Source organism: Oncorhynchus gorbuscha, linkage group LG07, assembly GCF_021184085.1.
Source record: "Oncorhynchus gorbuscha isolate QuinsamMale2020 ecotype Even-year linkage group LG07, OgorEven_v1.0, whole genome shotgun sequence".
Lineage (NCBI taxonomy): Eukaryota > Metazoa > Chordata > Actinopteri > Salmoniformes > Salmonidae > Oncorhynchus > Oncorhynchus gorbuscha.
The window spans coordinates 43,781,846-43,800,059 of NC_060179.1; the positions used below are offsets into that span (position 1 = coordinate 43,781,846).

At 42.5% G+C, this 18,214-nt stretch overlaps 1 protein-coding gene across 1 annotated transcript in view; it reads right to left on the reverse strand.

Moving 5' to 3' along the window:
• LOC124038998 (SH3 and multiple ankyrin repeat domains protein 1-like) overlaps positions 1-18,214 on the reverse strand; it is a 64,011-nt gene that overhangs the window by 32,529 nt on the left and 13,268 nt on the right. Inside the window, 3 exon segments of the mRNA XM_046354893.1 lie at positions 3,036-3,107; positions 3,649-3,852; positions 13,660-14,222. Coding sequence (XP_046210849.1) covers positions 3,036-3,107; positions 3,649-3,852; positions 13,660-14,160 — 777 coding nt within the window. The 5' untranslated portion in view covers positions 14,161-14,222.

Sequence of the window (18,214 nt, forward strand, 5' to 3'; positions counted from 1 at the left end):
GAATGGTGCTGTTCCAGAACAGTATGGGTCACTTTTGTTACAGGTTCCGTTTCTGTTCCATGAAACATGTTGTTATTTTACGGTTTTCAGTTCTGTTCCCTGAACGAGTTCTAACCCCTGGATTAAAGTGTAGACGGTCAAATTTAATTTGAGGGTATTTTCATCCGTATCTGTAGAACCGTTTAGAAATTGCATAACGTATTAATGTACCAGACACGTTTCATAGGAAGGTGTAGCAGTTGTCAGGACACAGCCTGATAGTCCCAAAGAAATGTTTTCCGAAAAAACATGTTTCATTAGACATGGCTTTGTTACTGTTGCCAAGCCCATCAAGGACCTGATTGGTAAACCCCTGATGCATTCACAGCTCTTTTTGTCTATTGACAAGGTTAGGAATACATACACATAGCTTTTAAGTTACATATTTAACACACATGATTACATTTTGGATGTTTATTTATACAGTCTTTACTATATAACATGTTCTCACCTGGGATCTGAACTCAGCATTCAGCTCTTACTGCTATGCCACCATGTCTGTGTAAGTTGTCAGTTAATTTGCCTATTCTCTCTAGTTCGATTTCATTTACTTATTTGAACAATTTAAGGGCTTTCTGTATAGTTCTTTTTGTTGGTGGGGCATATTAACCTGTTTTAATTACACTCCTGAATCACTATGATCAATACAAATGTATCTTGTTTGTACTTTTAATAGAGCTGCGATTTACTTCAAAGTGCATTCACCACATTGCTCACACCTATCACATTCTTTTAGATCTACACAAATGCCTAAGGAGGAGGGTTTAGGATTTCCTCTGGACAGGGCCTAACTATACTGGATCAATAAGCACATGCCCAATAAATCCCTTATTGGGACAGTGGTTAGGGTGTTTGTCATTGGTGCTGGTGGCCTATGTTTGAAACCCGCTAGGGGAGTCACCCTACTCTCACATTCTTAGCAATATGTTATGTCATTATTAGGCAACAGTCACAACACACCTATAAGGATCTAATTCAAATGTGTTTATCATTGAAAATTCTAGATTTTCTTTTGAGATGCTGTGCTATCACATTTTTGAAATCTCACCACGTATACCATGTAGAACAAACGTGTGTATCTGGAACATTCCTTATTTGTTGCCGAAACATGGCCCAGGCGGTAGTGGTGTTTATTTTTTTGTGACCAAATGTATATTTATTTTGTCATATTTTTTGTTGGTGGGTTTTACAGGTACAATCTTCAAATTCATATATTTTCAAGATTCATTCATTTAATTTGATCGCGCGAGTGGCGCAGTGGTCTAAGACATTACCTGGTTTAAATACAGGCTGCATCACATCCGGCTGTGATTGGGAGTCCCAAAGGGCGGCGCACAATTGGGCTGGGGTAGGCTGTCATTGTAAATAAGAATTTGTTCTGACTTGCCTAGTTCAATAAAGGTTCAAGTAAAAAAATATCACATATTCATTTCCAAATCAGAGGTTGTCAACCAAGGATGTTTTTGCATCAACCCTCCAGACGAAAAAATGGTGTTGCCACTGATAGAAACACATGGCTGTCCTGTTCTCCGAATATGAGAACTGTGCATATTTACAGTAGCACAGAATCACTTGGGAACTGTGTTGGGGTAATATATTACTTACTTACTTTTATGATTAACGGAGTAAAATAACTAGTTACTGGTTTCAAATATTGTAATAGTATTACAGTTATGTTTTCAAGTAACCCGTAGATTACTTTCAGAAGCATATATTTTGGTAGCCTAGTGGTTAGAGCGTTAGGCTCAACCGGAAGGTTGCCGGATCGAACCCCTGAGTTGACAAGGTAAAAATCAGTCGTTCTGCCCCAGAGCAAGGCACTGTTCCCTGGGCGCCGAAGTCATGGATGTCGATTAAGGCAGCCCCCTGCACCTCTCTGATTCAGAGGGGTTGGGTTAAATACGGAAGACACATTTCAGTTGAGTACATTCAGTTGGACAACTGACTTACGTATCTCACTTTCTCTTTGCCGGTGTGTTACATTCTGTAAAGCCTTGTCTCATGCTAATGGAATTCATGCTGTAGGCTAACTCGTTTCCAATAGACTATTGTAATGCCGAAAATCAACGAAAGATGGCAGCTGTGTTGTTACCCTGCTTAACGTTTTCCTTGTGCAAATGCACCCATTATTCTTTAAGTTAAATCGAGGAGAAAGAGAACAACATTTGAGTATAATGCTAACTCTGAAAAGGCAGCATTGATCTCTTCGTCCAGAAACACCACATCAAACCTGACAGAGCTGGTAGCCAAAGTTCCAGGAATTAGTGAAAGAGGAGAAATCTATACACATGATAATCAACAGAAATACATAAATAATATGTCCAAGTGTAACAAAATGTCCATACAAACAATCAAAATGTCTGATAAATGCAATTCAAAACAGCAATAATGACATTAACATATGCATTGCGAAGAATGTGAGAGTAGGGTGAATCCCCAAGCAGGTCTCAAACCCAGGACACCAGCATCAATGACAAATTCCCTAAATACTGTCCCAATAAGGGATATCTCTAGGCCATGTGCTTATTTTTTTGTGTATGTTTGGTAGGACGTTGATGGAATCTGCAACGTTCCCATAAAACGTGTCTAGAACATTGACATCTTGTGTTCTGAGAACATGGCAACCATGTTCTGTGTGTTTGGGGCAACGTTGATGGAATATTCTCCTAACCCACAGAAAACTGGACACATGAATGTTCTTGCAATGTTCCAATGAAACGTTTCTAGAACATTAATTTCTTAAGTTCTGAGAACATGGTAACCACGTTCTGGTTCTAATTGACATTAAGGGAATGGTCCCTTGGAAACATTCCTTGCACATCCCAGGAAGATTCCATTGAAAACGTAAGTTAATGACCGAATGAGACTCTTAAGGGATCGTTCTTTAATGTCGTGGTAACATTTGTTGTTAGCAAGGAACATTAATTAGCATAGTTGTACAAATATGTTTCACCTACAAAAGTGACATAAGAATATTATAACAAAATAGGAAGTACCTTGGTGTGCAATTTTGTAAGTAGTTTTTCATCCAGGTTTGTCTGTTTGTATACCCTGGTCTTGTACCTAAACTGTAAAACAGAAAACATTTATGGTAAAACATTTATTTAAATCTTTACAACCATCTGAAGGATAAGAACCACATTTATTTTCATGTTCCTGGCTCCAACTTGGCCTAATCTTAACACTGTAGTGCCTCTGGAATCAACCCTAACCCGGATCTGTTGCATATTTGGAACCCCACCCTGAACACTTGCAAAAGATGTACCACAAGAGGGCATCATAATATCAGTGTATAGGTATCACTGTACTGTATAGGACTTGAATAGTATGTGAAGCTCCACAGTGAAAAATCTAAGTCACATCCATGCACTGCAAACCCACTAAAAACGTATATTAAATATATCTATAAGAAATGTGTTTGCTCCTACAAGGTGGTTGTGGTTATGGTGGAGGTCATGCATTTAAAACAAAATGGAGATCAGATTGGTGGGCAGCCCATTAGTCAAAGTCAGTTTTTAAATTATCTTCCTGAAAAGCCTAAATGGGATAAACATATTTTTACTGCATCACTATCTAACAACGTTTCCCCAGTGTCTTCCAACAAAATACCTCCAGGTAAGGCACCCCTTTCTCAAAGGACTGTGGGTAGTTTCGGAGGCAGCACTCCTCCTCCAGGAACATGGCATCACATCCGTCTCCGGCGGGCTGAAAGAGGCCATAGTTATAGACGTCCCACAGTGGCTCGCTCAGCGAACAGATGACCTCCTGCTTGGCGCTCCAAACTGTGAAGTCAGGGTCAAACTGCAGACACCTCTGACAGAGGGAGGAGACGAGAGACAAGACAGCACAGTGAACAGTTGATAAGAGGGAGATCATGAATGTATTGTTTTCAAGGTGGTTTGTGTGTGTGTGTGTGTGTGTGTGTGTGTGTGTGTGTGTGTGTGTGTGTGTGTGTGTGTGTGTGTGTGTGTGTGTGTGTGTGTGTGTGTGTGTGTGTGTGTGTGTGTGTGTGTGTGTGTGTGTGTGTGTGTGTGTGCGTGCGTGCGTGCGTGTGTGTGTGTCTGTGTGTGTGTGTGCGGGGGGGTGCGTGTAGGATGGAAGTAAGGAGTGGGTCAAAGGTGTGTTCTACATTTTAAATGCCATTTGATTTGACTGAAAGGTGTATAATTAGCTTGGCAAACAGTTTGTGATCCAAATCTAAAGCATAATTACAGTTAATTAACTCAAATGTGGTGACATCGAGGCTGTATTTACGGCTCATGATTGACAAGTTTTTGTATTAAAAGTAGATGTAGTACTTTATGAAAACTGGTTTCACCTCTCTATCGATGGCACTTTACTGGTCTCATTTAAAGCTGACTATAATCATTCATATGCTTCTTGAAATAAATGTATAATCTAACTGAGCTAGCATAGGCCTACTACCTATTAAACATCAAACTGTGCTCATTAACTGTAAAGCTGCTGATTCGCTATCACCGTTCCGACTCATTTTAAAACATTGAATTAACTATGAACACTGAACATTTCTTGAGCTGAAATAAGAGAACCCAGAAATGTTTCAAATACACAAAAAGCTTATTTCTCTCAAACGTTGTGCATACATTTTTTTCCATTCCTGTTCGTGAACATTTCTCTTTTGCCAAGATAATCCATCCACCTGACAGGTGTGGCATATCAAGAAGCTGATTAAACAGCATGATCATTACACAGGTGCACCTTGTGCTGGAACAATAAAAGGCCACTCTAAAATGTGCAGTTTTGTCAGGTGACACAATGCCAAGGACGTCTCAAGTTTTGAGGGAGCGTGCAATTGGCATGCTGACTGCAGGAATGTCCACCAGACTTGTTGCCAGAGAATTGAAAGTTAATTTGTCTACCATAAGCCGCCTCCAACGTTGTTTTGGAGAATTTGGCAGTACGTCCAACCGGTCTCACAACTGCACACCACGTGTAACCACGCCCGCCCAGAACCTCCACATCCGGATTCTTCTTTTGTGGGATCATATGAGACCAGCCACCCAGAGAGCTGGTGGAACTGTGGGATTGCACAACCGAAGAATTTCTGCTCAAACGGTCAGAAAGCATCTCAGGGAAGCTCTTCTGCCTGCTCGTCGTCCTCACCTGGGTCTTGACCTGATTACAGTTCGGCGTCGAAACCGACTTCAGTGGGCATATGCTCACCTTCGATGCATGTTGAAGAAGTGTGCTCTTTAGAGATGGATCTCGGTGATGACAGACAGCGTGTATGAAGTCATGTGGGCGAGTTGTTTGCTGATGTCAATGTTATGAACAGAGTTCCCCATGGTGGCAGTGGGGGTCATGGTATGGGCAGGCATAAAGCTACGGACAATGAACACACTTCCATTTTATTGATTGACCATTTGATTACACAGAGATACTGTGATGAGATCCTGAGGCCCATTGTCGTGCCATCCGTGACCAACAGATGCATATCTGTATTCCCAGTCATGTGAAATCCATAGATTAGGGCCTAATGAATTGATTTAAATTGACTGATTTGCTATTTTTCGTTCAGTGTCGTGAACAAGACTCAAGACACAAAAGACTCAACGCTCTCTCGTCTAAACCAATTATCTGCCTATGCCATACGCCTAGACCTGAGAAATGAGAAATAGAGATTTTCTTTTTAAACTTCTTTGAAGGATAAAGAGCTTCCCCCCCCACACATGTCTGTGCTTGATACACTAGAGGCTTTCTGGTCACAATGGACAATTTCTTTGATGTTTTTATATGCATCTGGTAGCGCTTCTATATGATTTATTCCCAATGTGTTTTTTTTTTCTTGGAACGACAATTCCTTTGCGATGTTTGTCTTGGAACTTCATGTGTGTATATGAGAAGGGGGTTAGTGAGATACACACAGAGCTATTGTCCCATGCTTATGATCTGTAAATAAAATGGTACAGTTCAGCATAGTTCCTTGTCTCCCTCCTCTCCCCCTCTGCCTCTACATATGATACTGTAGCCAACAGCATTGGCATGGCAACCAGTTCATTAGAGGAGCAAGGCACCCGTTGCCGTAGCAATGCCTTGGTATTCCCTGGGAGGTAAACCATATGAGGAGGGGTTGTATGTGTGTCTGGCGTGTGCGTGTGCGTGTGCGTGTGCGTGTGCGTGTGCGTGTGTGTGTGTGTGTGTGTGTGTGTGTGTGTGTGTGTGTGTGTGTGTGTGTGTGTGTGTGTGTGTGTGTGTGTGTGTGTGTGTGTGTGTGTGTGTGCGTGCGTGTGCGTGTGTGTGCGTGTGCGTGTGCGTGTGCGTGCGTGTGCGTGTGCAATCCCATGGAGAGAGTCAAGCTAATGTAATATACAGTGCCTTCAGAAAGTATTCACACCCCTTGACTTTTTCCACATGTTGTTGTGTTACAGCCTGAATTTAAAATGGATTCAATAGACATGTTGTGCCACTGATCCACACACAATACCCCATAATATCAAACTGGAATTTTATTTGTATAAAAAAAAAATCAAATTAAGAAACAATTAAAAGCTTAAATGTCTTGAGTCAATAAGTATTCAACCCCTTTGTAATGGCATAAATAAGTTCAGGAGTAAAAATGTGCTTAACAAGTCACATGTTGCATGGACTCATTCTGTGTTCGATAATAGTGGTTAACATGACTTTTGAATGACAACTCCATCTCTATACCCCATATGTACAATTATCTGTAAGATCCCTCAAACAAGTAGTGAATTTCGAACACAGATTCAACCACAAAGACTCGCAAAGAAGGGCACCGATTGGTATGTGTAAAAAATAAAATAAGCAGACTCTGAATATCCGTTTGAGCATGGTGAAGTTATTAATTACACTTTAGATGGTATATCAATTCACCCAGTCACTACAAAGATACAGGTGTCCTTCCTAACTCAGTCGCCAGAGAGGAAGTTAACTGCTCAGGGATTTCACCTTGAGGCCAATGGAGATTTTAAAACAGTTACAGAGTTTAATGGTTGTGATATGAGAAAACTGAGGATGGATCAACAATATTGTAGTTATCCCACAATACTAACCCAAATGACAGAGTGAAAAGAAGAAAGCCTGTACAAAATAAAACAATTCCAAAACATGCAATCCTATTTGCAAAAAAAGTAATACTGCATAAAATGTGGCAATTTGTTTGACTAATTTTCCAGAATACAAAGCGTCACGTTTGGGTCAATCCAAAACATCACCGAGTACCACTTCAAATTTTCAAGCATGGTGGTGGCTGCATCATGTTATGGGTATGCTTGTCATCGACAAGGACTTGGGAGTTTTTTGGGATAAAAATAAATGGAATACAGCTATAAGCACAGGTAAAATCCTAGAGACTTGCTTTCCTACAGACACTGGGAGATGAATTCACCTTTCAACAGGACAATAGCGTAAAGAAATAGTACAAATCTATACTGGAGTTGATTACCAAGACAACATTGAATGTTCATGAGTGGCCGAGTTACAGTTTTGACTTAAATCGGCATGAAAATCTATGGCAAGACTTGAAAATGGCTGTCTAGCAATGACCAACAACCAACTTGACAGAGCCTGAATCCTTTTCTAAAGATTAAATTGACAAATATTGTACAATCCAGGTGTGTAAAGCTCTTAGAGACTTACCCCAAAAGACTCACAGCTGTAATCGCTGCCGAAGTTGCTTCTACAAAGTATTGACTCAGAGGTGTGAATAGTTACGCAACTTTCATATTTTTGCATTTCATTTGCAAAAAAAATATATATAAAAACATGCTTTCACTTTGTCATTATTAGGTATTGTGTGTAGATGGGTGAGACAAACATCTATTTCATCCATTTTGAATTCAGGCTGTAACACAACAAAATATGTAATAAGCCAAGGCCAATGAATGCTTTCTGACAGGCACTGTATATGAGTGTGACACTTCCTCCCCATCATTCTGTGGATTCCTACAGGATTTTCTGGGATGCCCTCAGCAGCTGTCCTTATTACATTGAACATAGCATTGTTCAGACATAAATTACTGATCAATGGACAGATGTATGTTGTGTGTGACCTGATCTCGATCCCCCTGTAATTGCCTCTCCCTTTCTAATATCCTGTACTTCTCTCTCTCCTTCTCTCTCTCCCTCTCTCCTTCTCTCTCTCCCTCTCTCCTTCTCTCTCTCCCTCTCTCCTTCTCTCTCTCAAACTTTTAGCCTACAGTATGCTCCTCATTCTCTCCATCCTCCTTTCATTTCAACAATTATATTCCCTGTGCGAGGTACTGTAAGTGTTTGTTGGAGTGGGTAGTGGGCGGTTTAGGTACCCGTTGGTGAAAGTGCTCTAAGACCAAGACACCAAATGCCCTCTTGGTGTTTATGCCTTTCACAATGCTGCTCACTTCCCAGTCCTCTCCAAACTCATTAAAACCCTATTAGATAATTAACAATTACTGTTATATTGAGGGCAGATTAGCTGACATGTAGAACAGTTGGGAATGTTCTGGGAATTGGAGTACAGAGAAGATTCATAACAGGCGAAGGGTTAGCATAGGGCACCCATTTTCACCTGAAATGCCGCTATACAGACTGATTGGTTAGCCAATTCTCACCCACAATCTCACCTACCTGTGCAATACCAAGAAAGCATCTGAAAGCGCAAGTCATTGCTAACTTTAGTGAGAAGAGAGAACACTGTAATTTTGATGATAATGAACGGCTTTAGGCTGTCAATTACATTGGATTATTAAGTGAGTCAAGTCTCCATAGATTTTTGTTCTTCATGTATAGATAAATTACAGTGCCTTCAGGAAGTATTCACACCCGTTTACTTTTTCCACGTTTTATTGTTTACAGCTTGAATTTAAGATGGATTCGATTGAGATTTTATGTCACGGATCTACACGGAATGCCCCGTGATGTCAAAGCGGAATTCTGTTAGTAGGAACATTTAGAAATGAATAAACAATTAAAAGCTGAAATGTTTTGATTCATTAAGTATTCAAGCCCTTTTTTATGGCAAGCCTAAATATGTTCAGGAGTAAAAATGTGCCTAACAAGTCACATAATAAGTTGCATGGACTCACTCTGTTCAATAATAGTGTTTAACATTATTTTTGAGCGACTACCTCATCTCTGTACCCCACACGTACAATTATTTGTAAGGTCCCTCAGTTGAGCAGTTAATTTTCGAACACAGATTAAACCACAAAGACCAGGGAGGTATTCAAATGCCTCGCAAAGAAGGGCAACTATTGGTAGCTGGGTAAAACATTTTAAAAGCAGACATAGAATATTATTTTGAGCATGTTGAAGTTAATAATCACACTTTGGATGGTGTATCAATACACCCAGTCACTACAAAAAAACAGGCGTCTTTCCTAACTCAGTTGCCGGAGGGGAAGGAAACTGCTCAGGGATTTCACCATGATGCCAATGGGTATTTTAAAACAGTTACAGAGTTCAATGGTTGTGATATGAGAAAACTGAGGATGGATCAATAACATTGTAGTTATTCCACAATTACTAACCTAAATGACAGAGTGAAAAGACAGAAGCCTGTTTGCAACAAGACACTTATGTAACACTGGAAAAAATGTGGAAAAGAAATTCACTTTTTTGTCCAGAATACAAAGCATCATGTTTGGGGGCAAATCCAACACGACACATCAGTGAGTAGCACTTTTCATATTTTCAAGCATTGCAGTGGTTGCATCATGTTATGGGTATGCGTGTCATCGGCAAGGACTAGGGAGGTTTTTTTTTAGGATAAAAAGAAACATAATACAGCTATAAGCACAGGCAAATCCTAGCGGAAAACTTGGCTCAGTTTGTTCCCAACAGACACTGGAGCTGTGTTCAAATACCCATACGAACATACTGTATATTACATACTTAATGAGTATATGCTAAACTCAGCAAAAAAAAGAAACAGGACCCTGTTTTTCAGGACCCTGTCTTTCAAAGATAATTAATAAAAATCCAAATTACTTCACAGATCTTCATTGTAAAGGGTTTAAACTCTGTTTCCCGTTCAATGAACCATAAACAATTAGTGAACATGCACCTGTGGAACGGTCGTTAAGACACTAACAGCTTACAGACGGTAGGCAATTAAGGTCACAGTTATGAAAACTTAGGACACTAAAGAGGCCTTTCATCTGACTCTGAAAAACACCAAAAGAAAGATGCCCAGTGTCCCTGCTCATCTGCGTGAACGTGCCTTAAGCATTCTGCAAGGAGGCATGAGGACTGCAGATGTGGCCAGGGCAATGAATTGCAATGTCCGTCTTTTTTATTCGCCCTAGCAGAGCTGGTTAGTCTGTTTTCATGTTATCCAGAGCTTTGGTGACTGTAACTGTGCTGCTGGCAACAACTTAATAACGCTTTTTTTGCTGTCGTCTACTGACTCAGACCATATTCAACGGGTGTTGAGTAAATTCATCAGTTATTATGAACTCTGACACTCAGATGAGAGTGCTCTGAAATCAGAGTAGTTAGACAGAATTAACCATGTCCATTGAGAATGCACAAATAATCACTAATAAGTCAATAAACGTTGTGTAGTTAGTTATATAGACTATAGTTAATATACTGGCATGTTTGACTGGCAAGTATCAGTAGCCAAGTAATGTTAGGTAGCTAGCTAACATATTGGTACATACTGCTGTAATAATATGATATGCGTTTCGTAAGGACAGCATAGCTAACAAATTGTCAGCCAACATTACATGCAATGAAACTTATTTGAAAGTCATTACTTGATTACATTGCTCAACATTTTCTTAACATTTGTCATAATTTGTTAAAGCAATGAATTTGTATCCGCTCTCGTCAGACTTCAGCTGCATATTTTCCACCATTTTATTCACATTTGATAATGTTGTGAAGCCACGCCCATTTTCTGAATAGTTGCATTATGGGCCCTAAAAGCCCGGAAATAGTGTCCACTGCTTGTATACTTCGTATTTTGGAAAATGTGGTATGACATCCGGTAACTTTTGTCATACTGACTCAATTTAAATCACAACAGTACAGTTAGTTTGGTTAGTATGAGCATTTGAACACAGCTTGGGAGATGAATTTACCTTTCAGCAAGACAATAACCTAAATCACAAGGCCAAATCTACACTGGAGTTGCTTACCAAGAGGACATTTAATGTTCCTGAGTGGCCTGGTTGCAGTTTTGACTTAAATCGGCTTGAAAATCAATGGCAAGACTTGAAAATATATGTCTAGCAATGATCAACAGTCAACTTGACAGAGCTTGAAGAATGTTTTAAAGAATATTGAGCAAATATTGTACAATCCAGGTGTGCACAGCTGTAATTGCCGCCAAAGGTGCTTCTACAAAGTATTAACTCAAATGAGACATTTTTGTATTTAATTATCAATACATTTTTCACTTTGGCATTAAGTTTTTTTTTGTGTAGATGGATGAGAAAAAAAACTATTTAATCCATTTTGTAAATCAGGTTATAACACAACAAAATGTGAGATGTGGAAGTCAAGAGGACAGGGCTCCGGGCAGCCGAGCGGAAATGGAGGAAAACTCGCCTCCCTGCGGACCAGGCATCCTTTCACTCCCTCCTCTCTACATTTTCCTCCTCTGTCTCTGCTGCTAAAGCCACTTTCTACCACTCTAAATTCCAAGCATCTGCCTCTAACCCTAGGAAGCTCTTTGCCACCTTCTCCTCTCTCCTGAATCCTCCTCCCCCTCCCCCCCCCCCTCCCTCTCTGCAGATGACTTCGTCAACCATTTTGAAAAGAAGGTCGACGACATCCGATCCTCGTTTGCTAAGTCAAACGACACCGCTGGTTCTGCTCACACTGCCCTACCCTGTGCTCTGACTTCTTTCTCCCCTCTCTCTCCAGATGAAATCTCGCGTCTTGTGAAATCTACGTCCAGCAGTCAGCGAGAGAGCGAGAGAGCGAGAGTTGCACCCCTTCTGAAAAAACCTACACTCGATCCCTCCGATGTCAACAACTACAGACCAGTATCCCTTCTTTCTTTTCTCTCCAAAACTCTTGAACGTGCCGTCCTTGGCCAGCTCTCCCGCTATCTCTCTCTGAATGACCTTCTTGATCCAAATCAGTCAGGTTTCAAGACTAGTCATTCAACTGAGACTGCTCTTCTCTGTATCACGGAGACGCTCCGCACTGCTAAAGCTAACTCTCTCTCCTCTGCTCTCATCCTTCTAGACCTATCGGCTGCCTTCGATACTGTGAACCATCAGATCCTCCTCTCCACCCTCTCCGAGTTGGGCATCTCCGGCGCGGCCCACGCTTGGATTGCGTCCTACCTGACAGGTCGCTCCTACCAGGTGGCGTGGCGAGAATCTGTCTCCTCACCACGCGCTCTCACCACTGGTGTCCCCCAGGGCTCTGTTCTAGGCCCTCTCCTATTCTCGCTATACACCAAGTCACTTGGCTCTGTCATAACCTCACATAGTCTCTCCTATCATTGCTATGCAGACGACACACAATTAATCTTCTCCTTTCCCCCTTCTGATGACCAGGTGGCGAATCGCATCTCTGCATGTCTGGCAGACATATCAGTGTGGATGACGGATCACCACCTCAAGCTGAACTTCGGCAAGACGGAGCTGCTCTTCCTCCCGGGGAAGGACTGCCCGTTCCATGATCTCGCCATCACGGTTGACAACTCCATTGTGTCCTCCTCCCAGAGCGCTAAGAACCTTGGCGTGATCCTGGACAACACCCTGTCGTTCTCAACTAACATCAAGGCGGTGGCCCGTTCCTGTAGGTTCATGCTCTACAACATCCGCAGAGTACGACCCTGCCTCAAACAGGAAGCGGCGCAGGTCCTAATCCAGGCACTTGTCATCTCCCGTCTGGATTACTGCAACTCGCTGTTGGCTGGGCTCCCTGCCTGTGCCATTAAACCCCTACAACTCATCCAGAACGCAGCAGCCCGTCTGGTGTTCAACCTTCCCAAGTTCTCTCACGTCACCCCGCTCCTCCGCTCTCTCCACTGGCTTCCAGTTGAAGCTCGCATCCGCTACAAGACCATGGTGCTTGCCTACGGAGCTGTGAGGGGAATGGCACCTCAGTACCTCCAGGCTCTGATCAGGCCCTACACCCAAAAAAGGGCACTGCGTTCATCCACCTCTGGCCTGCTCGCCTCCCTACCACTGAGGAAGTACAGTTCCCGCTCAGCCCAGTCAAAACTGTTCGCTGCTCTGGCCCCCAATGGTGGAACAAACTCCCTCACGACGCCAGGACAGCGGAGTCAATCACCACCTTCCGGAGACACCTGAAACCCCACCTCTTTAAGGAATACCTAGGATAGGATAAGTAATCCTTCTCACCCCCCCCTTTAAGATTTAGATGCACTATTGTAAAGTGACTGTTCCACTGGATGTCATAAGGTGAATGCACCAATTTGTAAGTCGCTCTGGATAAGAGCGTCTGCTAAATGACTTAAATGTAAATGTAATGTAAATGTAGGTATGAATACCTACTGAAGGCACTGTGTGTGACAGAGATGGTTGTTCTGAATTGAGTATGGTTCCCCTCAGGGTTTATCTCTGGCCTGGGCTTGGCTGTTACACTGAATGTATGTAATGATAGTAACATAAGAAGTATATAATAGCAGCTTGACATACTTGTACTTAGCAGTACCGTGAAACATGCACCTACTGTCTGTTTGATGTCAGGGATTCCAATGCGGAACACCATCATGGTCAGTCGAGTGTCCTCTATGGGTGCCACTGTGGTCATACTGCGCTCCATGTGAGCACGTCTTTTCTGGGTCTGAGTGGATGGGGCCGGGTGATACTGCTGCTGGTGCTGCTGCTTATGAGGGGCCTGATTGGACGTATAAGGGATGCCTCTATTTCCTGGATTGTCTGGCCTCAGTGTCCGGTCCCCTCTCTGCCTTCCAACCACAATGGCTGAGGGTTTACCTCCCTCCCCTTTCCCTTCACGTGATTGTCTGCCTCCCTTCATCTCAATCTCCTCGAGCCCTTCCATCCCTCCGTTCTCCTTCTCTCTACCATCCCCCTTGTTGTTTTCTTGTCCCTGCTCCTCTTCCTCTTCCTCATCCTCCCCATCCTTGTCGTCCTCCCCGGGATAATAGTGTTTGTTATTTCCCAGCATCCTTTGCTGTGCAGGGTCACTGCAGAGAGGGCCGGGTGACATTGCTATTGTTGCAACGTGACATGGTTGTCCCGTGCGACATCGTTTTCACCCCCAAAAACATGCTGTGGAGGAGAGAGGGAGAGAAAGGGGTTAACCAAATAGCTAATTAACACATTGACTGATAACACTGAAATCAACACATTTCTCAAACTGTGAGAAAATAAGTCAAAAATATTACAAATATTTAGCATTTGGCATGAACAGTAGTGTAGCCATATGAACAGTAGCATAGCCATAATTACAGTAGCATAGCCATCTGAACAGTAGTGTAGACATATGCAACAGAAGTAATAACTTATTGGTGACATTCTCACAAAGCATATGAGTGCTGGTCCAGTAAACAGCATGTCCTCTCTCTCCTATATAATATATGGAGTAGGGCTGATGAGAGACGGCCTATATATAAACTATATCAATATTTGCAAGTTCATTATAGGAGAGAGAGGACATGCCGTTTACTATCCCAACTGGTCAAGAGCATTGAGCACCATTGTTAAAGTAGCACTGTTTTCTCTGGAAAAACACAATGATAACAGCAAGACTTGCACAATTTAATATGGCTTCCCTTTCATGAACATTTGACTGAGAAATGCTTTGTTCTGGTTTTGTTCTGGTTTCCTCTAGATGCTTTGTTCTGGTTTTGTTCTAATTTCCTCCAGATGCTTTGTTCTGGCTTCTCTACGTGGCATAGTCTGGCTACAGGGCCTGACATCATGCAGAGTTAGGTCAGGTCCACAAACTGTCTGAATGATGGTGGATGACGTTGGGATTCCCCACTGGTCCATTGGCAGTTTCATGGTTGGAATTGGTTTGTGTTTTTGGAGCGGCTTCACTTTGGTAAAAATGTATAAAATAAGAAATGATGAAAATGACGGTGGTGAAACCTACATAGATGTGAATTTGTAGATTCAGACCGACAGACGGAGCTCAATAAAACTCGAGACCACAGGGTAAGTATTAATTTTAGACTCTAGTAAGCAGGCACAACAAGGATAGTCGGCCTGCTTCTGGAAATACACAGGATTTTGAAAGAATTACAGACATGACGAAAGTGCAGACACATCGCTCACATAGGTCAAATGACAAGCATAATGGATGAATAGGGTAAAAAGGGTTCGAGGGTTTGTGTATCAGCACCATTGAATGACAGTTGCAGGTCGTATGTTTGACGCATATGCAAATCAATAAGGTCTGTTCATGTCTCAGAGCCCAAACAGGAAGCACGCCCATTAAACAGTTGTGGTGTAAAGTAAGCGAGTGAAAAAGAGGATTGAGCATGGGGGGAAAGTGATTCCCAAAGAGCCAGTAGGTGACAGGGTTGGCCACTTCACCGTGACCAACAGTCTGTCAGAGGAAGTGAGGCTGGCATGCCAGGGAGATGAGCGACCGGCCGGAGAATGGTGGTGAGGGGAAGAAGGACATGTGTCACAAACCACTTCCGTAAGCACACATACAGTGCATTCGGGAGGTGGTAAGACCCCTATACTTTTTCCACATTTTGTTACGTTACAGCCTTACTCTAAAATTAAATTATTTGAATTTTTTTTCCCTCATGAATCTACACACAATACCCCATATTGACAAAGCAAAAACAGGATGAGAAATGTTTGCAAAAAAATTGAAAAATCACATTTACCTAAGTATCCAGACCCTTTACTCAGTACTTTGTTGAAGCACCTTTGGCAGCGATTATAGCCTTCAGTTTTCTTGGGCATGCTGCTACAAGCTTGGCACACCTGTATTTCGGAGTTTATCTCATTCTTCTCTGCAGATCCTCTCAAGCTCTGTCAGGTTGGATGGGGAGCGTTGCTCACAGCTATTTTCAGGATGTTGAATCGTGTTCAAGTCCGGACTCTGGCTGGGCCACTCAAGGACATTCGGAGTTTTGTCCCGAAGCCACTCCTGCAATGTCTTTATTTGGTGCTTAGGGTCGTTTGTCCTGTTAGAAGGTGAACCTTCGCCCTAGTCTGAGGTCCTGAGCGCTCTGGAGCAGGTTTTCATCAAAGATCTCTCTGTACTTTGCTCTGTACATCTTTGCCTCGATCCTGACTAGTCTCCCAGTCCCTGCCACTGAAAAACATCCCCAAAGCATGATGCTGCCACCCTCATGCTTCACCATAGGGATGGTGTCAGTTTTCCTCCAGACATGATGCTTAGCATTCAGGACAAAGAGTTCAAACTTCATTTCATCATGGTCTGAGAGTCCTTTAGGTGCCCTTTGGCAAACTTCAAGCAGGCTATAATGTGCTTTTTACTGAGGAGTGGCTTCCATCTGGCCACTCTACCATAAAGGCCTGATTGGTGGAGTACTGCAGAGATGGCTGTCCTTCTGGAAGTTTGTCCCATCTCCACAGAGGAACTTTGGAGATTTGTCAAAGTGACCATCAGGTTCTTGGTTACCTCCCTGACCAAGGTCCTTCCCCACCGATTGCTCAGGTTGACATGGCGGCCAGCTCTAGGAAGTGTATGGGTGGTTCCAAACTTCTTTCATTTAAGAATGATGGAGGCCACTGTGTTCTTGGGGACCTTCAATGCTGCAGAAATGTTTTAATACTCTTCCCCAGATGTGTGCCTCGACACAAACCAGTCTCAGAGCTCTACGGACATTTCCTTCAACCTCATGGCTTGGTTTTTGCTCTGACATGCACTGTCAACTGTGGGACCTTATATAGACAGGTGTGTGCGTTTCCACAGGTGGACTCAGGTGGAAACAAGTTGTAGAAACATCTCAAGGATGATCAATGGAAAAAAGATGCCCCAGAGTTAAACTTTTCGAATCTCATAGCAAAGGGTCTGAATACTTATGTAAGAAAGTATTTATCTTTTTATATTTTTTATATTTGCAAACATTTCTAAAAACCTGTTTTCGCTTTGTCATTATGAGGTATTGTGTGTCGATTGATGAGGAAAATAAATAATTCAATCAATTTTAGAATAGGGCTGTAAACGTAACAAAATGTGGAAAAAGTCAAGGGATCTGAATACTTTCCGAATGCACCGCACAAAAATATAAACGCAATATGTAAGGTGTTGGTCCCATGTTTCACGAGCTGAAAAAAAAGATCCCAGAAATTTTCCATAATCACAAAAAGCTTATATCTCTCAAACTTTGTGCACAAATTGGTTTACATTCCTGTTATTAAGCATTTCTCCTTTGCCAAAATAATCCATCCACCTGACAGGTGTGGCTTTTCAAGAAGCTGATTAAACAGCATGATCCTTTCACAGGTGCGCCTTGTTTAGGGACAATAAAAGGCCACTCTAAAATGTGCATTTTTTTCACACAACACAATGCCACAGATGTGTCAAGTTTTGAGGGAGCATATATTTGGCATGCTGACTGCAGGAATGTCCACCAGAGCTGTAGCCAGAAAATGTAATGTTGATTTCTCTACCATAAGCCGCCTCCAATGTTGTTTAGAGAATTTGGCAGTCACAACCACAGGCCACGTGTAACCTTGCACGCCCAGGACCTCCACATCCAGCTTCTTCACCTGCAGGATCGTCATGAGACCAGGCACCCAGAGAGCTGATGGAACTGTGGGTTTGCACAACCAAATAATTTCTGCACAAACTGTCAGAAACCATCTCAGAGAAGCTCATCTGGGTGCTCGTCGTCCTCACCAGGGCCTTGCCCTGACTGCAGTTCTGCGTCGTAACCGATTTCAGTGGGCAAATGCTCAAATTTGATGGCCACTGGCACGCTGGAGAAGTGTGCTCTTCACGGATTATTCCTGGTTTCAACTGGCAGATGGCAGACAGCATGTATGGTGTAGTGTGGGCGAGTCGTTTGCTGATGTCAGCGTTGTGAACCGAGTTCCCCATGGTGGCGGTGGGCAGGCATAAGCTACGGACAACAAAAACAATTGGATTTTATCGATGGTATATTTAATGCACAGAGATTTCGTGATGAGAACCTGAGGCCCATTATCGTGCCATTCATCCGCCGCCATCAGCTCATGATTCAGCATAATAATGCAGTGCCCCATGTCGCAAAGATCTGTACATAATCCCTGCAAGATAAAAATGTCCCAGTTCTTCTATGGCCTGCATA